Source organism: Ochotona princeps, chromosome 26 (genome assembly GCF_030435755.1).
Source record: "Ochotona princeps isolate mOchPri1 chromosome 26, mOchPri1.hap1, whole genome shotgun sequence".
Classification (NCBI taxonomy): Eukaryota; Metazoa; Chordata; class Mammalia; order Lagomorpha; family Ochotonidae; genus Ochotona; species Ochotona princeps.
Genome location: NC_080857.1, coordinates 19,391,986 through 19,416,932, shown reverse-complemented (window position 1 = coordinate 19,416,932; position 24,947 = coordinate 19,391,986). Strand labels below are relative to the sequence as shown.

The window sequence follows — 24,947 nt, the reverse complement described above, 5'->3', positions numbered from 1 at the left end:
TCCCACACGGGTACAGAGTCCCAAGGCTTTGGGCTGTCCTTGACTGCTTTCCCAGGTCACAGGTAGGAAGCTGGATGGGAAAGGGGGCCGCTGGGATTAGAATCGGTGCCCATATGGGATCCTGGTGCGTTTAATGTGAGGACTTCAGCCGCTAGGCTACTGTGCCGGACCCTATGTTTTCACTATTATGCAAGAGTAGCAGCAATTGTAGGATGTGCCTGTCACTCCAAGTGAACACCCTTATTCCTGGAATGTGCCAAGGATAAGGATTCTGTTCTATCTTCACTCCATAAACCACTTCAGTTTTGAACAGTGTTGAGCTTGCACCAAAGTTAAGCCAACTGGAGGAGTTTAGGCAGAGCTATTACTAATCCAAGTGTCTGCAATAGTTCATGGAATCAAAGGAGGAATGTCTTCCTCATTTCCAAACGCATTCGTAAGCTAGGGCAAATGTACAAATGGAAGCCAATCTTTCCCCAGTCTAGGTATTTAAATGTTGTACGTCAAGCTAACATGCTATTGAGTAAAATGCGGTCCATCACCCACCTTGACAATGAGATCAGACTTGAATTTGGAGTACTTAGATTCTAGAATCTGGTCTGTAACCCATCCATCTGTTCCCCACACTCCTAGTAACATACTTGGACACCTCAGGCTGCATATCCAAAGTGTGCCCAGGTTCCTGCAAACAACCACCCACTGGTCACTCCTTCAACTCAAGCTTCAAACCCTGGTAATGCTGCCCACTCTTCAGAAGACAGATCAGTGTCCCCAACCTTAAAAAATGGACAGGAAATGGCAGAGTTTTTGGTGTCTAGAGTATGTGGTCTTCAAGACAGAATATGAGCCTTGAAAGGACCTGTTTGAGTTTGCTTGGCGCCAAAGACTTCTTGCCCTGCTAAGAAGGGTGTGACCAGAAGTAAGAAATGACTTTTCCACAACTGATAGTTCTGGAGACTTCAGCCCTGCTGTGCTAATTGTTTTCCAAATACTCTCTTTTACTCCTATTGCCTGTTACGTTTTAACAAAAGAGCAGGATAAGCTAGGTGCTACATTTCTGCAGGAGAAAGCACTTCTGAAACCAAGACCTGTCAACTAAAAAAAAAAAAAAAAAATCACATTCCTTACAGAGAGGGCAAGCAAAGTAAATTATCTGTTTTGGGATCCAACCTGTCAACCTGTTCTGCATGCATCAACCAGTTGATTTGCTTCAAGCTGGGTTATCGTTGGTGGAAATGTGTGACAGGAATCGTTTTTTTCACTTACTTTATTGGAGTGTGGTGGTTATGCTCTTTTGTTGTGAAAAAATGCTGTGATCTTCTATTATCTCAGGTTTCGTTTCATGTAATAAACTGCTCTTTTAAAATAATGTCCTCTGCTTGATTTTTTTTTTTTGAGGTGGGGGATATGATAAGGTTGGAGACTTATAAAAAATACTTCAGGGCCCGGCGGCGTGGCCTAGCGGCTAAAGTCCTCACCTCGAACGCCCCGGGATCCCATATGGGCGCCGGTTCTAATCCCGGCAGCTCCACTTCCCATCCAGCTCCCTGCTTGTGGCCTGGGAAGGCAGTCGAGGACGGCCCAAAGCTTTGGGACCCTGCACCTGCATGGGAGACCCGGAAGAGTTTCCAGGTTCCCGGCTTCGGATCGGCGTGCGTCGGCCCGTTGCGGCTCACTTGGGGAGTGAATCATCGGACGGAAGATCTTCCTCTCTGTCTCTCCTCCTCTCTGTATATCCGGCTTTTCAATAACAATAAAATCTTTAAAAAAAAAAAAAAAACTTCATTGGGAGCTGCTGCTGACCATCTAGATGTAAGATTTAAGATTCTCCTAAAGGAAATCCCCCATTGCCTGTGGCAGTCACTAAACTGATGATATGACACAAAAGCACAGAGTCTTACAATGTCAGGCACTGAAGTATTTTGATAACAGAAGAACAAAATGTGACATGCTCAGGACTATAAGTGAATTTATGGAAAACTTCTCTAATCACCAAGCACATAATAGTGATAAAAGAAGGACTTAGTTCTTATTGCTGCCTGGTCAAGAAAGTTCGCTCCTGATAAACTAGTGTTACAAATGTAATAGACATTTTTTTTCTTTGCTGATAGGCATTTTAAAAAATAGAATTTTAAAAAATACTTGAGGTGCCAGCACTATGGTTCAACAGGCTAATCCTCCACCTGCAAGCGCTGGTATCCCATATGGGTGCTGGTTCATGTCTCAGATGTTCTACTTCCAATCCAACTCACTGTTTATGGCCTAGGAAAGCAGCTGAGAATGGTTCAGGTCTTTGAGACCCTGTATCTACATGGGAGGACCAGAAGAAGCTCCTGGCTTCTGGCCTTGGATCAACTTAGCTACAGCTGTTGTAATCATTTGCGAAGTGAACCGGTGGGTGGAAGATCATTTTCTGTGTCTCTCTTTCTCTCTGCAAATATATCTTTCAAACAAAAACAAATAAATCTTATTTATTTATTTTTATTGGAAAGGCAGATACACACAGAGGAGGAGAAACAGAGAGAAAGATCTTCCGTTTGATGGTTCACTTCCCAAGCAGCCGCAACAGCTGGAGCCGAGCCAATTTGAAGCCAGCAGCCTCTTCCAGGTCTCCCAAGGTCCCAAACCTTTGGGCTGTCCTTGACTGCTTTCCCAGGCCATAAGCAGGGAGTTGGATAAGTGGAGCAGCTGGGATTAGAACTGGCGCCCATATGGGATCCTGGCACATTCAAGGCAAGGACTTTTAACTGCTACCACACTGGGCCCAAAACAAATACATCTTAAAAAAAAAAATGGTATTTCAGGGGCTGCTGCTGTGTTATAGTGGCTTAAGCCACTGGCTGCAGTGCTAGCATCCCATATGGGTGCCAGTTCAGGACCTGGATGCTCTGCTTCTGATCCAGCTCCTCGTCAGCGCACCTGGTGCTCACTCATATATTTGCAGAAGGAAAATCATACATTTTACAATCTTTGTATTTCACAAGCAATGTATAATTTTAGCTAAATATCATATTGCATTATTACTATTTAGGTAATAATAATCAATAAAAAATCAAGTTTGACTTTAAGATATAGTCCTGTATTTATTCAGTTTCATTATAGCTTTAAATTATATATATATATATATATATGTTTAGATATAAGAGACACAGAGACACAGATTGAGAGTGAGTTGCCATTCACTGATTCAGTTCCCCCATATCTGCAACAGCTGAGGCTAGGCCAAACTGAAGTTGAGAAGAGCTGGGAATTCAATCCTTGTGGATAATTGAAACTCAATTGCTAGAGCTGTCCATCATCTGCTAACTCCCAGGATGTGTTTTAGTAGGAAGTCAATATCATGAGTGGAGTCAATACTCAAACTTAGTCATTCTGATATGAGTGCCTTAACATATATATATATATATTATATATATATATTTAAAAGATTTATTTACTTGAACAGAAGTTCAGAGAGAGAGGTGGATGGTGGTGGAAGTGGGGCAGAATTTTCCATCTGTTGGTACATTGGTTCACTTTCCAAATGGCCACAATGGACGGGGCTCGGTTAGGCTAAAACCAGGAGCCTGGAACTCCATCCAGGTCTCCTACATGGAGGCAGGTCCCAAGTAGTTGGGTCATCTGCGTTTCCCAACTACATTAGCAGGGAGCTGGATCGGAAGTGGAGCAACCTGGACTTGAATGGTCACCCATGGGATGTCAGTGTCACAGCTGCACTGGCTTAACCCAGATCATCACAGCACTGCCCTCTCCCTCCTGCAACATCTTAATTGCTATACCAAATGCCCACCCCTCATTCTTTTTAGTCATACCTAATAACAGATATTTGCGTCACTTCTAGTTTTTAAATTATAAGTAGTGAGCATTTTTGTCATACATCTTTGTATATACATGGTAAATATTTTTAAAGGATTTCTGGAATCTTGGATCAAAGATATTAAAATTTCGATAGTGATGACTTACATCTCACATTTATACTAGGCCCTCTCAATGACAATCACTGTTAAATATTGTGGTATAAAGATATCCCAATTTTTTCTGGTGGAATATATGAATGTCAATGCATATATACATACAATCACACACACACATATCCAAATATAATCCTGTTATAATACTTATTCTGCAATGGTTCAGTGGCTAAATCCTCATCTTGCAAGTGCCAGGATCCCATTTGGATTCCGGTTTGTATCCCAGCTGCTCCACTTCCCATCCAGCTCCCTGCTTGTGGCCTGGGAAAGCAGTAGAGCATGCTCCAAAACCTTGGGAGCCTGTACCCATATGCGAAAACCAGAAGAAGCTCCTGGCTCTGGCTTTGGATTGGCTCAGCTCTGGCCATTATGGCCACTTGAGAAGTGAACCAATGGATGGAAGATCTTTCTGTCTTTCCTTCTCTCTGTAAAATCTGACCTGCCTTTCCAACAAAAATAAATAAATCTTTAAAAGAAAAAACTTATTCTGCCTACACTCCCATGCAACAATTTAAGAAGTATTATTCCCCAATTATATATCTGAAAGTAGTTATTAATAGCTTGTTTTGTAGTGAGAACCAAGTACAGCCACAGGAAAAGTGATGAAATTAAAGATAAGCTCATTTCCAAAAGGCAACTCCTGGTCACAGGGGAAACGAGGAGAGATATCACCAAGACTATAGAAGGAAATCATGTGCTGAAAAAGACCAGGATGAGGTCACAGGAAAGAGTGGGAGGAGAAGATATTTATGTAGGATGTGGCAATGATAAAGTTACAGTTCCCTTGTCATTGGACACAGAGTCCCCCAAGCACTTACAGGCAGAGGTGTGTGTGCTTGGTCAACTGAAAACTGCTCTCTTTAGGAAAGAACTCAGGTTCTCAGTGGTAAGCGTGACCTGCCCTCTTCTTCAACATTTCCCCAAGCAGTCTACTACAGCATCCATAGCTTTTGCGTCAAGAAGGAATAGGGCTGGGCCCGGCGGAGTGGCCTAGCAGCTAAAGTCCTCGCCTTGAACGCCCTGGGATCCCATATGGGCGCCGGTTCTAATCCCGGCAGCTCCACTTCCCATCCAGATCCCTGCTTGTGGCCTGGGAAGGCAGTCGAGGACAGCCCAAAGCTTTGGGACCCTGCACCCGCGTGGGAGGCCCGGAGGAGGTTCTAGGTTCCCGGCTTCGGATTGGCGCAGCACCAGCCCGTTGCGGCTCACTTGGGGAGTGAATCATCGGACGGAAGATCTTCCTCTCTCTCTCTCCTCCTCTGTGTATATCTGGCTGTAATAAAATGAATAAATCTTTAAAAAAAAAAAAAAAAAAAAAAAAAAAAAAGAAGGAATAGGGCTCCATGTCCAGCAGGCTCCGCTTCCAGGAGTTGCCTCCAGGTGGTAAGACTTGGGAGGAGAACTTAGTTGGTTTAGGCCCTTACTTTGTCCCTTGACTGGGTACCATTGTGTGGACCAATATCTATTCAGTCTCACTGGCCTCATAGGTTTACACAAGCTTCCATGCAGCATATGCAAAACAATGAACTCCCCACCCCTCACTGTTGCCCTGCCAATTCAAGAAGTTCTCTATAGGGTTGGGCAAAGTTGCTGCGAGGCAGGCCTACATCCCGTATTCAACTGCCTGGGTTTGAGTCCTGACTCTGCTTCCAATACCAGCTTCTTGCTAAAGTGTACCCTGGGAAGAAACAGGTGATGGCTGAAGAACTTGGGTTCCTAACACCCATGTGGGAGACTGGAATTGAGTTTCTGGCTGATACCTTTGGCCTGGCCAAGCCCAACTGCTATAGGTATTTAGGGAGTAAACTAGCAGATTGGAGATCTCACTTGCCTTTCGAATAGAATAGAATAGAATAGAATAGAATAGAATAGAATAGAATAGAATAGAATAGAATAACTCTGCCCTACTCTATCAACCCACTTCTTCTAACTAGGTCAGTGGCAGATAAATCACTGTATAGAGGTTTGCTTTGAATAATTATAGCTTCCATTTAAAATTATTTAGATCTGTACTAGGCATTGTGCCTTATACCCATGATTTTGTCCTTACAACAGTCCTTTGAAAAAGCAGGCTCCATTGTTGTGGCCACTTTACAGATGTACTAAGATCTGAGAGAGTGACTTGCCTTACCTAATGTCACACACAAAAAAGTAGGAGGGACTCAATTGTGGTTGGTCTGCTTTTTACAACATTTCTTGTGCCCCTGCTTTATGAAAAGGAAGTGTGCCAAATGCAAGAGAGAACATGAAAAGACATAAGGAAATCCTTTCCATGAAGCGGTTCACCTTAGGGAGTTTAAGGGGGACCACAACAAGGGCATAAATCACCAATATGAGTCACAATGTTAACCCTGTGTGAAAGTATCAAATCTACCTTATGACTAGGGGGATGATAGAGCCTTTGCTGAGACAGACTATGAAAGGGGCTTTGATTACAGTCTCGACAGAAAATGGGGAGTTAGCTTTCAGGAGCAGGAGCATGAGGGAAACATTTGAAGGTGGGATGACACTGGTGAAGGGCAGCAGTGTAGCTTGCAGGAACAGAGGGGTGGCTGATCAGACCGTGATGTTTGGTGACTTGAGTTTCTAGCTGAAGAGTCTGAACTGTGGATGGAGCCCTTGGGTAGATGTTGAATAAAGCAATGATGAGTGTGAGGCCACAATCTGAAAACATGAATCTGCAGGTACTTGTGATATAAACAGGCACAGGAAAAGGTCAAGGTGAAGAGACCGTCAGAAGGCCAGCTACTTAAATAAGAAACCAGGGTTTCTCTGCCTCCGTGCTACTGACATTTTGGGTCAGATTAATGGTTCATTATGCATGTTGGAGAAGGGAGTTTATCCCTTTGTATTTTGGGATATTTAGAAGCAATTAATTAAATTTTTCCCACTTTATTTGCAAAGGAGAGAGGAAAAAGAAGGGAAAAGGAAGAAAGAGTGAGAGATTGATTCATTTTCTGTTATTTCCAAATGCTACAACAGCCAGGGCTGGGGCAGGCGTAAATCAGGAGGCCAGAACTCATCCTGGATCTCCCACATATCTCACAAAGAACTACTACCTAAGTTACTACCTGTTGTCTTTAAGGATTTGTATACACAGGAAAGTGAATGGGAAACAGAGGATCTGCAACTTAAACCAGCCACTCTTGACATGGAAATGAAGCAGCCCAGGCATCTTGCCTACTGCACCAAGTGTCCAACCTAGCATCTCTCATGCTTACCCAGTAGATATTAGAACTCCGCTCCCCGCCACCCATAAGATATTGCCAACACCCACATGGGATGACCATGTACGGTGAGAACCCCAGCTACTAGGCTATCCTGTCAGGACCCAAATAGACTTGCTTTTAAATTTCATTTTCCACAAACTTTCTGAAACACTCTCTATGCTTCTCCTTGCTTGCAACATAGTATGTAGGGCAATTTGGTAAACCCTTTTGGAGGACAGTTTGGTAAGACCTACTAACAATTGGGGGCTGGCACGATGGCTCGGCTGCTTAATCTTTCGCCTGCAAGTACCAGCATCTCATGGGGGTACCAGTCTGTGTTCCCATCTAGTTCCCTGCTTATGGCTTGGTGAAGGAGCCGAGAATGTCTGTGGACCAGAGGCTTACTACAAATCCCAAACAACTGGTATCTTGAAGCAACCAAGTCCCAGTTCTCTCTCTCCTTCATAGCTCCCTCCAGTTGTGAATTACAGAAGAAGGCCCCCACAAATCCCAAGGCTAGCTTGCTTTCTCCTTTTGTTCACTGGCTATGTTGCTCTTCCCTTTTGAATTTCTTTAACATTAAAAAACCAACCCTACAGACTGTTAATCTCCTCCAAGATAGTGATTTAGAAAAAAAAGCTTGCATATCCTGGCCTTTGTCACAAGGGCTTTTTGGGATACAACAGTCTGTACGTTCTTAGACAACACACACGTCATTCAAAAAACATGGATGATGGCCGCAGTTTAATAAAATCATTTCTCCACTAAGCATCTTCTAGTTGTCCGTTCAATCAATCCTGACAGCCTGGGAAAGCAGAACAGGAGGGGCCAAGTGCTTGGGATTCCACTTGGGAGACCGGGAAGGAGCTCCTGGCTCCTGGACCAGCTTTGCCTGTAGTAGGTTGGAGGATTCTCCTGTCTAAGCTGCATGTTCCTGGGTCTGTCGAGGCACCAAGATGAACTTTATCAATCAACAGACCTGGGAAAGATTTTTCTCAACCCTGCAGCAACAAAACCTGCGACGTCTCAGGGTATCCAAACCATTCGAGCAACACCCTTGGAACACTCTCCCCTCCACATCGGCGTCATCAAATGACTGTCCCTCATCTCCGTGTGCTCTCTCCTCCCTTATGGACACAAGAAAAACACAAAAGCAAAACAAAAAATCTGAAACATTTGTCCCACTTACGTTCCTGCATGCTTGACCCTCCCCACCCTAATCAGAAGCCCACATGAGCGTGCATCCGTCTCAACTATGTAAACGATATTAAAAACAAAATTTGAAGCCATCTCTAGAAAAAAGAGATCCCTGTGTTTGTGAGGCTTGGGTGCAATGTCACGCTTTGCCTGAGGATATTCCTTGAAAATAGCAATTGCTGGCGGGTAGTTACTGAGAAACGCCCGGTGCAACAGCGCGTCCGGGAAAAACCGGGCAGCAGGCAGATAAGGAGAGAGAAAAAACTAAGCAATCACCTGTCCTTCTCCAGGAGTTCTTATCCAGTAGATTCCAGAGGCAAGCAGCCTCCGCCAAGTGACGACTGTGGGAGGAGTCAAAGCAGAGGTGGGCGTGGCCGCTCGAAGCGCGGAGAGGCCACGCCCCCTTCCCAGAGCGCACCGCGGCCGGTGGCGGCGCGAGCTTCTTTCTGGTCCACGCTCCGCCGGGCTCCGGGGGCGGGGAGACGTGCCGGGACCATGGATGGACTTCGGGGTACCGCGGGGCTGCTGAGGCGGGGGCGGCCGAGGCGCCGGCGTCAGCCCCAGTCACTGAGCGGGTCGGTCCTGGCCCTGCCCTTGAGGCCCAGGAAGATCCGAAGGCAGCTGAGGAGAAGTGCGGCGTCCCGCATGGCCGCGCTGAGGGTCCGGACGCTGCCCAGCGAGGACTCGGAGGACTCGCGGGTCGAGTCGACGGCCGGCCATCTGGGGGACGCGCTGCCAGATGGGGGGGCGGCGGCCCAGTCGGAGGAGGCCTCGTCGGCTGCGCGCTCCCGGGGCACCACCCCGCCGGCGCGCGTTGGGGACCCCTCGGCGCTGCGGGGCACCGGCAGCCAGCCCGTGGACGGCGTGAACGGCGTGGACGGCGAGCTGCCCTGGGACTCGCCGCTGCAGCGCATCTTGGCCGAGCTGAACCACATCCCCAGCAGCCGGCGGCGGGCGGCCCGCCTCTTTGAGTGGCTCCTCGCGCCCATGCCGCCCGAGCATTTCTACCGGCGCCTTTGGGAGCGGGAGGCGGTGCTGGTGCGGAGGCAGGACCGCACCTACTACCAGGGCCTGTTCTCCACCGCCGACCTGGACTCGATCCTGCGCCACGAGGAGGTGCAGTTCGGGCAGCACCTGGACGCGGCGCGCTACGTGCACGGGCGGCGCGAGACCCTGAACCCGCCGGGCCGCGCCCTGCCCGCCGCTGCCTGGTCCCTGTACCAGGCCGGCTGCTCCCTGCGCCTCCTCTGCCCGCAGGCTTTCTCGGCCACCGTGTGGCACTTTCTGGCCGTGCTCCAGGAGCAGTTTGGAAGCATGGCGGGTTCCAACGTTTACCTCACGCCCCCCAACTCGCAGGGCTTTGCACCTCACTACGATGACATCGAGGCCTTCGTGCTGCAGCTGGAAGGCAAGAAGCTCTGGCGCGTCTACCGACCTCGGGTCCCAAGTGAGGAGCTGGCCTTGACCCCTAGCCCCAACTTCAGCCAGGACGACCTCGGTGAGCCGGTGCTACAGACTGTTCTGGAACCTGGAGATCTGCTCTATTTCCCCCGCGGCTTCATTCACCAAGCCGAGTGCCAGGAGGGGGTCCATTCCTTGCACCTCACCCTGTCCACGTACCAACGCAACACCTGGGGCGACTTCCTGGAGGCTGTACTGCCTCTGGCCGTGCAGGCTGCCATGGAAGAAAATGTGGAATTCCGGAGGGGTCTGCCCCGGGACTTCATGGATTACATGGGCGCCCAGCATTCGGATTCCAAGGATCCGCGAAGGGCGGCTTTTATGGAGAAGGTGCGCGTCTTGGTTTCCCGCCTGGGCCACTTTGCTCCTGTGGACGCAGTGGCCGACCAGCGGGCCAAAGACTTCATCCATGATTCTCTGCCTCCGGTGCTGACTGACAGGGAGCGAGCGCTGAGCGTTCACGGGCTCCAGGTTCGCTGGGAGGCGGGCGCCCCCGTAAACGTGGGTGCCCAGTTGACCACAGAAACCGAAGTCCACATGCTCCAAGACGGAATAGCCCGCCTGGTGGGGGAAGGAGGCCATTTGTTTCTTTATTACACAGTGGAAAATTCCCGCGTTTATCATCTGGAAGAGCCCAAGTGCTTGGAAATCTATCCCCAGCAAGCGGATGCCATGGAACTCCTACTGCGCTCCTACCCGGAGTTTGTCAGAGTTGGGGACCTACCCTGTGACAGTGTGGAGGACCAGCTCTCCTTGGCCACCATGTTGTATGATAAGGGGCTGCTGTTGACCAAGATGCCACTAGCCCTAACCTAGCTGCCTGCTGATGCCTGCAAACAAGGCAGGAGTGATTCCTGGCCCACTGCCACTAGTTTTCTATTTTTGAATAAAGTGTTCTTACCTTAATGACAGCCTATTTGCGCTCACATTTACCTTTATGACTGCGTCGATGTCACAGAATTCAGACTCTCTTCTGGGAAAAATCGGGTCATCTAGATACAAAAGTAAAATCAGAGTTAAAGGTGGTAAAACAGGAGCTATTTCTGAAGAAGTGACCTTGAACCCTGGTCATGTCAGACAGAGCACAACTTCTTCCCTGTTCAGTGTACTGTGTCATTTTGCTTGAGACTTTAGAGGTTTTTATTTGGAATTGAATCTTTCATTTGAGTTCTATTTCATCAGTTTGGAGGGAGGGCTGTGTTAGTATCTTGTTATTAAGCTTACATGAACAAACATTAGAAAAGTTATTAATGTGCCAAGGAATGTTGCCCCCTTTTTAGGGCTAAATTGTTATGTGGGATGGTTTGAAATGGAGTAGGGAAAAAAAAAACAGGGAAAATGGCTGAGGTGAAAAGCAATTTGGGGGACCTGGCATGATAGCCTAGTGGTTAAGTCCTCGTCTTGCATATTTTGGGATGCCATATGGGTGCCAGTTCATGTCCTGGATGCCCCACTTCCCACCCAGTTCCCTGCTTGTGGCTTGGAAAGCAGTAAAGGATGGCTCAAGGCCTTGGGACCCTGCACCCACGTGGGAGACTCGGAAGAAGCTCCTGGCTCCTGGCTTCAGATCAGCACAGCTCAAGCTGTTGCAGCCACTTGGGGAGTGAACCAGTGGACAGAGGATCTTTTTCTGTCTCCTTTCTGTAGATCTGCCTTTCCAATAAAAATAAATAAGTAAACCTTAAAAAGCAATCTGGGATGGTTGTCAGATATAAATAAAGCATATTAAAACAACCCTTTTTTAAAAAAAAAAAAAACACCTCACATATGGAAGGTAATTGTCACACCTGGGGTTAACTTGCTTATCTTTATTATGCTATTTGAATACCAATTAGCACAATTTCAAAGCTAGTTTCACACTAGTTGGGTCAACTTTAAGGAAACTGCTTTTTCCAAGTGCTTGCTTTTACCAGCGGTTGACACTGATCACGAAAGCTGGGAGTAATGTTAGTAGTTGTGATACTGACAGGCATGAGTCAATCGCTTTGTAGAAAGCTGGCCTTAAGGAAGGTTAGTGTTCATTTTCCACTTTGATTTCTTTCTGGCAGTTGAAGGAAACTTGCCCAAGTCAGAAAAGCAAATATTCTTATAGTTGGTGGAAAAGTGCCTGGTGTGCCAGAAAGAGCACTGGACTTAGTCAGAAGACCTAGGTTTGGGGTGGTGGCTAGGAAGCAGCAGGCTGGGTGACCTGAGGCTGACACCACACTTAGACACACATTTTGTAAATATATTTTGGTTCAGTTGATTTCTGCACCCTCATCATATAGGTGGTTGTCTGGTAAGCTTACTATCCTATCTAATAGGTTCAGTTGTTGAAACTCCAAAGCTTTCCAAAATCTACTTATTTGGGAGTCCAAGAGATATCTTTGGCTCAAAAGTACACACAACTGCCAGGACTGAGCCAGGTGACAATCTGCATCTCAATGCAGGTCTTCTATGTGGATAGCAGGAACCTAAGCAACTGGAGCCATCAAATGCTAATATCTGCATAAGCAAGAAACAAATGAGAACAGGAACTTAAACTCAGGCACCCCAATATGAGATGCAATTGACCTAAATAGCATCTTGTTTTTGTTTGTTTGTTTTTTAAAGATTTTATTGAAGAGGAGGAGAGACAGAGAGGAAGATCTTCCGTCCAATGATTCACTCTCCAAGTGGCTGCAGCAGGCAAGAGCTGAGCCAATCTGAAGCCAGAAGCCAGAATCTTCCTCTGGGTCTCCCACACAGGCGCAGGATCCCAAGGCTTTGGGCCATCAACTGCTTTGCCAGGCCACAAGCAGGGAGCTGGATGGGAAGCAGGGCTGCTGGGACATGAACCAGTGCCCATATGGGATCCTGGTGCTTGAAGGGGGAGGATTAGCCATTACACAAGGCCCCTAAGTAGAATCTTAACCACTGTTCCCAATGCCCATCCCATAAAGTCTTTGTTTTCTTTTTAAATATGTTTACAAAAGTATAGATGTACGTAAGGGAAAAATGATAACTTTCCAACTTCTTCCAGAGATACCACTATCTAAGATTTTCCTCTCAAGATTTTTTGTTCTCCATTGACCTAACTTTTAAGTTAGTTCAAATAGAACTTTTTCTAAGGAAAAAAAAATAACCTGAATAAAAACATAAGAGACAGAAAATAACAGAAAGCCTGAATAGACATTGCCTAAGAAGGGATGGAAGTAACTTCCCTTGATTTCTTCCTAAGGGTCTTGCTACAACTCCAAAAACATCCCTATGCTACAAAAGGCTTTTTTAAAGAGGATCAACCCATACGACACAGCCCTAGAAAGCTTACCCTGAAAAGCTTCTTGTAGAAAAGTATGAAGTTCCAATGGCTTCTTCCCTTCTTGGGGTTGTAAGTAAACATGTTTGGCTTCTTCCTTCACCTTTTCTATGACCGTCTCAATTTTGAGTATTTTTTGTGTCACTAAATCCTTTTGGCTTAGCATTTTAATCTAGATTAAAACAAATGATGTTAAAAAAAATAGCAGGTCGGGCCCGGCGGCGTGACCTAGTGGCTAAAGTCCTCGCCTTGAAATCCCCGGGATCCCATATGGGCACCGGTTCTAATCCCGGCAGCTCCACTTCCCATCCAGCTCCCTGCTTGTGGCCTGGGAAGGCAGTCGAGGACGGCCCAAGGCTTTGGGGCCTTGTACCCGCGTGGGAGACCTGGAGGAGGTTCCTGGTTCCCGGCTTCGGATCAGCGTGCACCCGGCCCGTTGCAGCTCACTTGGGGAGTGAAACATCGGATGGAGGATCTTCCTCTCTGTCTCTCCTCCTCTGTGTATGTCCGGCTTTCCAATAATAATAAATCTTTAAAGAAAAAAAAAAAAAAGAAATAACCCCATCATGCTTATTGCTCTTTAGCAGTACCTAATACTGATTAATGACTTTTTTCTTATTAGTGAAAATGCTTGTTTTAGCTTTTTGGTCGTTAATGAAAAGAGTCTGCTAAGAAATGCTTGGTGTGAAGTAGATTTTGTGAATTAACTTTTTTTTTCTTTTCAATTATTTGTTTGAAAGGTAGAGAGAGAGGTAGAGATGGAAAAGAGAGATTTTTCATCCACTGGTTCACTTGCCACGTGGCTACAATGGCCTGGGGCTGGGCCAGGCTGAAACCAAGAACTCCATCCAAGTCTCCCTTGTGGATGGCAGGAACCCAAGTACTTGAGCCAGCATATGTTGCCTTGCAGTTGCTCAAGGTGCATTGGCAAAAAGCTGAACTGGAAGAACAGACTAGCCAGGACTCTTAACTGGTATTCCTGTTTGGGGTGTGGGTATCCCAAGCAGTGCCTTATTCGCTATGCCACCATGCCCACCCCAGTAAATTAATTTTTTAAAGTTCCTTTCCCTCTAATCCTTCATCTCATCTAATAGCTTTGAACATTAGTGCAACTCAGGGCTGGTGTCTTGGCATAGTGGATTAAGCCACCATGACTTGCGATTGCCAGCATCCCTTATCGGAACAGAAGAGATGTTCAAGTGCTGGCTGCTCTGTGTAGGATCAAGCTTTCTGCTAATGCTCCTGTTTCCAGAAGAGGGGCCAAATACTTGGCCCCTGCCACTTACATGGGAGACCCAGATGGATTTCCAGACTTCTGGATTCAGCCTGGCCTTTGGTGGCCATTTGAGGAATGAACCAGCAGGTGGAAGAGGCTCTATTTTTTTTTTCTGTAATTGGCTTACAAATAATTATATTATAATATAATTATATATGTAGCTTATATATATAATTTATTTTATATATATTTGAGATTTATTTTACTTGGAAAGTCAGAGTTACATAGAGTGAAGGAGACAGAGATATTTGATCCATTGGTTCACTTTCTAAATGCCTGCAATGGCCAGGACTGGGCTGGTCCTAAGCCAGGAGCCAGGAGCCTCTTCCAGGTCTCCCATATGCATGTAGGGGCCCAAGCATTTGGGCTGTCCTCTGCTGCTTTTCCCAAGCATCCAAGCTTGGAGTTGGATGGGAAGTAGAGCAGCCAGGACATGAGCTTGTACCATTTGGGATCCCAGTGACAGTAGTCAGAGGAATTAGCCTTTTATACCACTATGCTATTCCCTAAATCTTAAGAAAAAAAAAATAGAACCTTTTTTTTCTAAAAAAATTAGAACTTCTTTTTCAGCTATAGAATTCCTTGGATAAAAGAGCCCAGATTAGGAATTAAGGAAAAATAAGATGGAAAGGATAATCTTGGGAGTCAAGTCCAATCCCTCATTTATGTCTTTTTGCAAGAACAAAACAAAAACAACTTGGATTTAGAAATGGAAAGGGAGAGAAATGGTATTTCAGAAACAACAATGTGGGGCTGGTGCCATGGTAAAACAGGCTAAGCCACTGCCTGCATATGGCATCCCCTACAGATACTAGGTTGAGTCCAGGCTGCTCTGCCTCAGATCCAGCTATCTGCTAATGGCCTAGGAAAGTTGCAGAGGATGGCCCAAGTGTTTAGGGCTCTGAACCCATGTGGGAGACCCAGAGGATGCTCTGGTTCCTGGCTTTAGACCATTCTAGCTGCAGCCTTTGGAGTCATCTGGGAAGGAGCTAGCAAATGGAAGATTCTCTGTCCTTCTCACTCTGTAACTGTGTCTTTCAAATTAAAAAAAAAAAAATCTTAAAAAAAAAACCTTGAATTTTGAAGGCTACTTGATAGGACTAATAAGGTGTTTTTTTTTTTTTCCTAATAGAATCTTAAGCTTTATTTATTTTCATTTTATTTAAGAGTTCGAGATCTTCTGTCTACTCATTTATTCCCAAATGTTGGCAGCAGCTAGGGTCAGGCCAGGCTGAAGTCAAGGACTCAGGGTTTCCTAAATGGGCAGTGGACATTTTAACTGCTGTACCCAACACCCGCCCCACTGCTAGGATTTTAGAATCCAACTTTGCCTATATGTTTTAGAACTTGGTAAGTTATCTGTTTCTGTTTCTGGGGTTGGGACCAAGGGATCTGAGGAGCTCTTGAGAGCTCTGAACTTTTTTTTTTTAGATTTATTTATTTTTATTAGAAAGTCAGATATACAGAGAGAAGGAGATACAGAGAGGCAGATCTGTCTGCTGATTCACTCCCCAAGTGGCTGTGATGGCTGGAGCTGAGCTGATCTGAAGCCAGGAGCTTCTTCCGGGTCTCACATGTAGGTGTAGGGTCCCAAGGCTTTGGGCCATCATCCACTGCCTTTTCAGGCCACAAGCAGGAAGCTGGATAGGAAGCGGGGCTGCCGTGATTAGAACTGGTGCCCAGATGGGATACCCGCATGTGCAAGGTGAGAACTTTAGCCACTAGGCTACCACGCCAGGCCTGAGAGCCCTGAACTTTGTTTTGAAAACACAGTTTACACTTAATTTACCTTGTTATTGATCTTTTGAAGCATTTCTTGATTTCCTTCATTTTTTAGGTTGAGTATCTTCATTGCATGATAAATTTCCCTGGAAGATAAGGAGGAATTCTTAGATTATTCTGCCCTGTCTTTAGGCCAGAATCCCATCCCACATTCCTATTCAAATTGCAATTTTGCTGAGCTTTAGCTGCAAAAAATGGAATGAGGATTAGTTATAGGGGTGTTATGTGGTGTTTGGTACAGTTAAAGGAAACACTGAAGACCTTTCTGGCAGGGACTAAATGCTGTCTCACTGATTATTACCATAACCCTCCAAATGTAGGTGGTCATCACAGAGTTCAAGTTCCTGTTGCAGGCTCACATAGCTAGTAAGTCACAGAGCCCCCCTGTGGTGCTTCACCACCTGCTGTTGTAATAGGTACTTGATAAATGTTGGTTCAATAGAGCGGTAATTTAAAAACCTTCTGGGGTGGAGGAGAGAAAGAAACATGCTCTCTACTTTCAGTCTGGTTTAGAATAACTTTGTTAGCCACTTGGGTAAGTAGGCACACAGCACAGACAAGCTTCCAGTGGGCAGCCTGGCAAGGCAGGGACATGGAGGTCATGGAAGGTCATGGAAGGACCTGAAGATTGGAGGACATTCACACATTCAGGAACAAAGATGGGAGGCCAGTAGTGCCAGAGGAACTGGAGATTGAGGGCTTACTTTAGAACGGCCTCATGGTTCTCCAGGAGCAGCACATCCAGGAAGGTGTCCCTAACCTGGTCCCCTTGAAGTTTGAGGGCCAGGATGCTGCGGCAAGCTTCCAGTCGTACACCTGGTGACTCTTCATAGTGGATAGCCCAGAGCAACAGGTCTGTTAGCTGGGGACTCACTTGTCCAATTTGTCCCAAAGCTGCAGAGATGAGAGAAAAGCATGTTGCATTGTTGCTGAAGACTGAGTCAGTTCTATGCTAGCAGCTAGAGATGAACGGAGAAGAGTAGCAATAGCTTGTCTTTTGTGTGGCAACTGGTCACCAATGTTGGGGCTAGGTTAGAGTGAGGCATTACCGCCAGGGGCTCTCTGGGTGGGGGTTGTCCCATCCCATCCTTGCTCATAAGGATATGAACATAGACTAATTAGGTCAGATAACTTGGAAGAGCAGCCTAACCAAGGCTGGCTGATGGGAAGAGGTGTCACAATTATCTCCCAAGTTTACCTAGGGTTAATTCTGCTAGGGACCTGCCAAAGACCATGTGAAAAGAAGCAATGATATACATCTTAAAAAGAAAGTAGGAAACTTAGAGGGCAGGGTTTTAGATCTATAGCAATTTTGAGTCTAGGCGACTTTTACAGAATGTGGTGGTTGAGATCTCTAGGGAAAAAAAAACATATTCAACAGTGGATACCTACTTGGAACCAAACTGATGGCAGGAACTGTCTTTGCCCTATTGAATTTGACATAGACCTATACTCAGGATCCTTTCCTGAAAACTAAAGACAGTTTTCCCACTCTAGTGTAGGGGGAGGTATTTAATTTTGTGGGATTGTGATACCTCGGATGGCAAAAGCCTTGATTTTCCAGTAAGGATCTCTCTGCATGAGATTCAAGAGGCAGTCCAACACCTGGGATGGATAAAAGGCAGGGTTGAGTGGGAGAACCAGAAATGGGGATGCCACTTGTCTCTGAAAGTGAAATAAAATCTTTTATCGATTCTAGCAACAGATGAGCTAACGTCTGAAGTACCAACAGGTATACAGTGTATTCACTCAATTGCCTATGAATCTATAGATACACCTCAGCCAGGCTTTCCATTAAAAATCTTCAACTGATGTTGTTCAATCCCATCAGCACCCAGAGCATGAGCAGGGGTTACCTGAGGTGAGCTCACAGAATGCAGGTGAGCTTACAGTGAAGCCCAGGCTGACTGGGAGCTGAGGAGTCCTAACTATTGTGGCCCATTGTTTCATTTTGTGTCCCACAAAATCGTGATGGTACCATGCTCAGTAAGGGAGGGGACAGCCCTCTTCGGGTCGGTCAGGTCAATGAGAATGTGCTTCCCTGACTCACCATCTTATCGCGGATCTGCAGGGCACCAGCTGCCAAACAGGCCGCCTGCCGCACCGCTATGAAGTTATCTGAGAAGCAACGCAGGAAGCTTGGGAGAAGCTTGGCGGTCATGAGCTTGAGCCCACCTATCAGGGAGAGGGCCTCCACGCGTTCCTGGGAATTCCCTTGACCCAGCTTGACTCTGTAAGGCACAAGTTGGTTTTATTTTCTCTCCTTAAACTTTCAGTGTTTCCTCCCCCCTGCCCCACTTCCCCATGTCTACAGTAGAAAATCCAACCTCTAGCCTCACATGTTTCCTTTTTCAGCCTTATGTCCATTCGGTAACGTTGGGTGCAGACCTCAACCGTCTTGGGTACTTGAATCTCTGGTATGTAGTATGTGCTACCCTCTTAACTATGTTAAACAACTAAGTAAAATAAAAGTAAGAACTTGCACCTTTGTCACAGTCAAGGTTTCTTTTTTGTTGCTCCCAAACGTTCACTTCTATAGTTGGCTCCCATCCTGGAATGCCTATGCAGCCTTACCCACCCTTCATAAAACGGAGCCTTACTCTTCCATCCTACAGGGAGTCTTTCCTTCCTTCCTTCTTTTCTTTTCCTTTCATTTTCTCTTTCTTTTCTTTTTCTTTCTGCTATAGCAGTTGAAACATATGTTATCTGTTCTAGTTTTTCATATGATTTGATGTTTTTTAATTTATTATTTGAGAGGCAAAGAAACAGCTCCTACCCCGCAGTTCACTCCCTAGATTTTTCTACACTGATTGGGCCTGAATCAGACATCAAGAACTCAATCCAGTTCTACGTGGGCGACCAAGGACTCAGCTGCTTAAACCACCACCTGCTGCCTCCCAAGGACTGAATTAGCAAGAAGCTGGAACTGGGAGTAGAACTGAGACTCTAACTCAGGGTCTCCAGTGTGGGATATCGCTATCCTAACCATTATACCAAAATCTTGCCCTGATTTGGTATTTTTGATTAAACATCCCTGCATCTTGTCTGTGACTATTAGAATTTTGTCAGCTCCTTCAAATACCTAAACATTGCCCCACATTTACTAGGCTATGGGTGTTTTTCCTAGCAACATTGTGATTTTCTAGAGGAATGATTAACTTTTTACTATGATGTTTAATAGAATGCTGAGCACACAGAAGAGCTCAGCACATGCTGGCTAGCTGCATCATAGGCCCCTTAAAGACTTTCTAGATGATTCTTTTCTTCTGTTGACTAGGTCTTACCTGATTGCATCATGCAGCTCTTTCCCAAGGCCCATTTGTCCCAACGCTCGGGCAGCCGCTTGCCTCACTTCCTTATTCCAGTCTTTCCACATCAGCTGAATCAGCTTACATTTCATATCCTATTATAAATAAAATATTTAGCTATCACTTATTGAATATCAATTCTTTACTTGGCATTGCGCTAAGTATTTTATCCATCCTATAATTTCCCAAACAATCCAGTGGGGAGGGGGATGTTATTACCACTTACAGAGGACAGAAGTGTAAAGAACTTGCTCAAGATTAACCTGGTGGAATTCTTTTTTTTTTTAAAAAAGATTTATTCATTTTATTACAGCCAGATATACACAGAGGAGGAGAGACAGAGAGGAAGATCTTCCGTCCAATGACTCGCTCCCCAAGTGAGCCGCAACGGGCCGATCTGAAGCCGGGAACCTGGAACCTCTTCCGGGTCTCCCACGCGGGTGCAGTGTCCCAATGCATTGGGCCGTCCTCAACTGCTTTCCCAGGCCACAAGCAGGGAGCTGGATGGGAAGTGGAGCTGCCGGGATTAGAACCGGTGCCCATATGGGATCCTGGGGCGTTCAAGGCGAGGACTTTAGCCGCTAGGCCAGCCGCCGGGACCAACCTGGTGGAATTCTGCAGCTAGGACTCAAATTTAGGTCCGAATTCCAAGCCTATCCTTTAAACTGCTGCATAGTGCCGAAGATGACACAATATCCCTGGGAGACTGAAAATTTCAAAGGGATACTCAATGTGGTGGCCAACTTGGTAATTTAGTTTTAGTAACGGAAAGTCCCATGTTCTGGGCAAACCAGCACAGCTGGTCGGTCACGCTGTAGATATATTTCTGACAGGGAAAGAGGAATCACCACAGTTGTGTAAACGTGCCCTATGTAAAAGATTCTTGACCCATTCCTGGACACTGATGTTTTTCTACTGTAGGATTTAACTCAAGAAATATTTCCTTACTTAAGTCTCCTCTGCCCCTGGTAAGCACAGGAAATACATGGAATACCTTATAGCTGCTTCTATGATTGCCATTTATAATATTTACCAAGAGAAGACATGCTATCTTTGCATCCCCAGTGCTAGCATAGTGTCCAGCAAGGTGGGATGTGGTCAGAAACTGCTTGCTTGCTTACTGAGTGAAAGTATTCATGGGAATACTGCCTCTCTTAACTCTAGCATGAAGTTTTTCATTCTGACATGACGATCTCATCATCTTTACCTCATCCATTACTAGCTGTACATATCTTTTACTTTCAATTGGCAGTTCTGTGTGACAAGTACCACAAAGGTGAATATGCAAGTGAATCAAATACAATTCAAACAATACCTTTGAAATGCTTTTTTTTTTTTTTTTTTTTTTTGCACTTCTAACAAGTAGCTAAATGGTACTTGTGCTGTAGATTCAGGACTTGAGCAACAGGTGCTATAGCCCTTGAGACAGAGTTTAGCCAAATCCAAAACCTTCCAGTGGTTAACTGAATGGCAAGATTATTTATTTATTTATTTATTATTTCCTCTGCTCCCTCCCCAAATTCCCTCCCTCCACCGAATTCCACTATATTATTACTATAGCATAGTTTTTTTTTTATTTATGTAAGATTTATTTTATTTTCATTACAAAGTCAGATATACTGAGAGGAGGAGAGATAGAGAGGAAGTGGAGCTGCCGGGATCAGAACCAGCGGCCATATGGGATCAAGGCAAAGACCTTAGCCACTAGGCCACACCGCCAAGCCCTATAGCATAGTTTTTAATAAACAGTCACATGTTTGTCATTGTGGCCATGGACAGTAGCAGGTAGTCCAGCCTCCCATTGTCAAGATACAGCTAATAGTTTCATTAGTAGTCCATCTTTGGTCTGGAAGTAGAGATGCACACTGCATTGCATCTTCACATCTGGACGTGATAGTCTCCATTACACAGTCACCACACACAAATGGCCACATTTTAAAATTTCCATGTCAAAATGATGAGAGTCAAAGAATGGAAGGTATTCACTTAATCATGGAAATTATAGTGCTTGGGGCCATTTTGAAGATACTTATGTAAGGAAAAGATATAGCAGAAGTAACATTTGCAAATTTGATGATGATTTGAAAATAATGATATATGGATCACTGCAATGGCTCGATTACCTAATCTTTGGCAGTCTTGTTGCTCTAACTACAATATCAGCTTTTTAAAAAAAAATATTTATTTATTTTTATTGGAAAGGCGGATCAGACTTATGGAGAAAAGGAGAGAGACAGAAAGATCTTCCACTTGCTTGTTCACTGCCCAAATGGCTGCAATGGCTGGAGCTGATCCGATTTAAAGCCAGGAGCCAGGAGTCTCCTCCAGGTCTCCCATATGGGTGCAGGGACCCAAGGGTTTGGGCTGTCCTCTACTGTTTTCCCAGGCCACAAGAATGGAGCTGGATGGGAAATGGAGCATCTGGGACACGAACTGGAACCTATATAGGATTCTGGCACTTGCAAGATGATGAGTTATCCACTGAGCCATCGTCCCGGGTTCCAATACAAGCTTTTCAAAAATAGAAAGTGTTTCCTATGTGTGTGTTGTGCACACAGGGACCCAGCATACATACTCACATAGCTGTGTTGGGTGATACAAGTTAGTGTGTCTTAAACCCTGTGATGAAGGACCAGCTTTGGAGAGGAAAGGCTGTCATTTACTGAGACTTTATGAAGTCCATTGATACTGAGGCAGTATCAAATTACTGTTAATGCCTCTAAGTTCTCTCCATTGTTTGCTAATTTCATTGTGAATCCATTAATTCTTGGACTGCTAACACACTGAGAAGTTCTGGCATAAGCCATAGAAATAATTCTAGTGTAGGAGTAAAAGGTAGCACTGCGGGGGCAGAGGTTTATTTGTCAGAATAGGTTACTAGATATCAGCAAAAAATGGGAAGTCTTCTCAACCCAGCCTTGCTTAGGCTTTCCCTCCTGGAAACAAAGAAGGCAGCAGCTTACTAAGCAAACATTTCCACTGATCCGTGAGAATGCCCGGCAGGCCACAATCCGGTCCTTCCATTGAGGGCTATTCAGCTCCACAGCAAGCATGGTGTGTATCAGGGTCTGAGGAAATGGAAGACGTGTAAGGAGATTCAGTCACTTGTAGAGATACTGGAACTCTGAAGTAATTACACCCCTTTATGGCATCCTAAGAACACGAGGTGCTTACTTTTAGCAAATGGAAAGAGAGGGCCCACAAAATATGAGCTAGTTCTATCTAAACCAACTGGATCATAAGTCAAAGAAAAAAAAACAACTTTATTAATCTGAACAAGAGACTACAGGGGGCTTCCCTTTTTGGCTTTTCACTGCCAAGATAATCTGTATATTCCTTGATCCTTGTGAGTTTTGCATCGGTACTGTAAATAGCAAAGCATAATAATCCAAGTGAGTGGTTTTCAGAGGTAAACTTCCAGCAAAGGCAAATTCTACAGTCACAGCTCCTCACAGAGAGAATTTTCAAGCTGCTTTTCTTACTTTTCTCTGAGCTGGCTTGTCATTTCTCTCTGCATGCCTCTACAGCCAGGTTCACCCACACTTAGTCTACTTTCATCCACATCCTAGGGATCACCCTTACAACCACCTGCATTTCAGATTCCTTAGATACACCGACTTCAAATGCCCAACTGTTCCCCACACTTGGTTGCTTTCTCTGACCCTGAAATGGACACATACTGTTTTTTTACTGAGATGGCTCAGGAGGACACAAGCCTGTTCCTCAGTATCCTCGTTCTTCTTGTAAAACAGCTGATGGAGGATTCTCTTTATCACTGGGTAGGTGGCAGTACCTTCTACAGCCAAGCACTGAGCAGCAGCCCAGCTATCCACAGTATTACCTGCCACAGTGAGGTGAAAAAAAAAGGGTCTGAAGTGGTGATCTGTTCCCCTCATCCCCTTGCCCTTGAGGGATCAGCCTGTGGGTGGGTTTCCAAGGCAGCTACCTTCCTGGTGATTTCATACTGCTGTGCTCCACTCAGTCTAAAAACGCAATCTTATATTTAACCCGTATTCCAATGGAGCCTACCAAGGTTTTAAATAGAAACTGGAAAACTCTATAATCAATAGTTAAATCCCAAAGACTCCTGTAAGATAACAGCCAGGAAGCATTTCTGGCCAGAAGGCTGGGGTGGGAGGCTTCCCTACGACAGGAATGTAGCTGTTGAATGATTGTATGCAGACAGTTAGCCAGTTGTTGTCATCCTGTGGGCAAGGAACAGTCCATCTGTTGGAGACAACAGTTAGGTAACCTGGCCCATAGCCTGACAGCCTTTTCACTGAGCAACAAATGGAGGAGGATACGGTTTCTAACCAACTGCGTCTGTGAAAAACTTAGTCCAGGGACCACTTGGTGGCAGTGTACCTATTAATTTTCTTTCTTCCCTTCTTCCCTTTTCTCTTTCTTTCTTTCTTTCTCTTCTCTGCAGAGACAGAAAAGCGCTGGGAAAGTCAACAGTGAGAGGTTTTTCTCTTCATCACAGAAATAATAAGCACTTACCCTTCACAAGGACCGTCTGCATGATGCTCTGGGCAAGGGGGTTGCTTGTTCGGATGGCATATTGACATATTGCTGCTGCCATCTGCACATTGGCATTCTTGTCAGAAAGAGCAGCCTCCAGGGCGGGCTGTAAGACCTCTGGCAAGCTGTGAAGAACTGGAGCTTTTGTAGATGTCTTGTCTGTGATCCAAAGAGAGCCAGGTCAGAAACTGGCCATTAACTTTCCTGTCAGATACAGCTGCCTTCTCACAACCATGTGATGGCCAATCTTACTGATACTTAACGTAACTAATGTTTAAATGAGCTCTTAGGATGGACAGGCTCTTCTGCTCAAGCGATTAGAGCACACTGCTGTGCTGGTATGCCAGTTCACGGTCCTTTATCTTCTGGCTTGTAAAGAGCTATATTCTAACCCAAGAAGAGTATTCCCAGATGGGCTACAATGATCTTCACCAAGAGTTTTAGTGATAAAATCAACATGTTTACCTCATTAGGCTTTGTACTTTTTTATGATTTATTTATTTTTATTGCAAAGGCAGATATACAGAGAGGAGGAGAGACAGAGGAAGATTTTCCATCTGATGATTCTCTCCCCCAAGTGCCGCAACAGCTAGAGCTGAGCAAATCCAAACTCAGGAGCCAGGAACTTCCTCCAGGTCTCCCACACAGGTGCAGGATCTGAATGCTTTGGGCTGTCCTTGACTGCTTTCCCAGGCCATAAGCAGGGAGCTGGATAGGAAGCTGGGCTGCTGGGATTAGAACTAGTGCCCATATGGGATCCGGAGCGTTCAAGATGAGGACTTTAACCACTAGGCTACTGTGCCGGGCCCTGGCTTTGTACTTTTAATAATAATAATAATAATAATAATAGCAAATGATGATGATAATAATAGTAATTGTAGTTGGGTAATGTGTTGTCACTTATTTACATAGTATTTTCCCATTTAGTCTTCTAACCTTTGTTGA

The 24,947-nt window shown here is 45.4% G+C and overlaps 3 protein-coding genes across 7 annotated transcripts in view; 2 read left to right on the top strand and 1 right to left on the bottom strand.

Annotated features, from left to right (window-relative positions):
* Positions 1–24,947, top strand: part of DNAL1 (dynein axonemal light chain 1) — a 162,707-nt gene that overhangs the window by 26,456 nt on the left and 111,304 nt on the right. The window lies entirely within an intron of this gene.
* The window catches only part of HEATR4 (HEAT repeat containing 4), a 37,335-nt gene that overhangs the window by 980 nt on the left and 11,408 nt on the right, over positions 1–24,947 (bottom strand). For 4 of the 5 annotated variants that reach the window (XM_058655198.1, XM_058655199.1, XM_058655200.1 and 1 more), the window contains 10 exons: positions 23,982–24,161; positions 23,162–23,322; positions 22,445–22,549; positions 19,458–19,576; positions 18,224–18,404; positions 17,709–17,778; positions 16,878–17,067; positions 16,181–16,259; positions 13,128–13,287; positions 10,772–10,830 (listed from right to left, as the gene is read on the bottom strand). In XM_058655198.1, coding sequence (XP_058511181.1) covers positions 10,772–10,830; positions 13,128–13,287; positions 16,181–16,259; positions 16,878–17,067; positions 17,709–17,778; positions 18,224–18,404; positions 19,458–19,576; positions 22,445–22,549; positions 23,162–23,322; positions 23,982–24,161 — 1,304 coding nt within the window. The remainder of the gene's footprint in view (positions 1–10,771; positions 10,831–13,127; positions 13,288–16,180; positions 16,260–16,877; positions 17,068–17,708; positions 17,779–18,223; positions 18,405–19,457; positions 19,577–22,444; positions 22,550–23,161; positions 23,323–23,981; positions 24,162–24,947) is intronic. The other variant, XM_058655201.1, reaches the window with a different exon arrangement.
* On the top strand, positions 8,678–10,765 carry RIOX1 (ribosomal oxygenase 1). Its single transcript, XM_012926691.2, has one exon. The coding sequence runs from the start codon at positions 8,873–8,875 to the stop codon at positions 10,652–10,654; it is 1,782 nt and encodes a 593-aa protein (XP_012782145.2). The 5' UTR covers positions 8,678–8,872; the 3' UTR covers positions 10,655–10,765.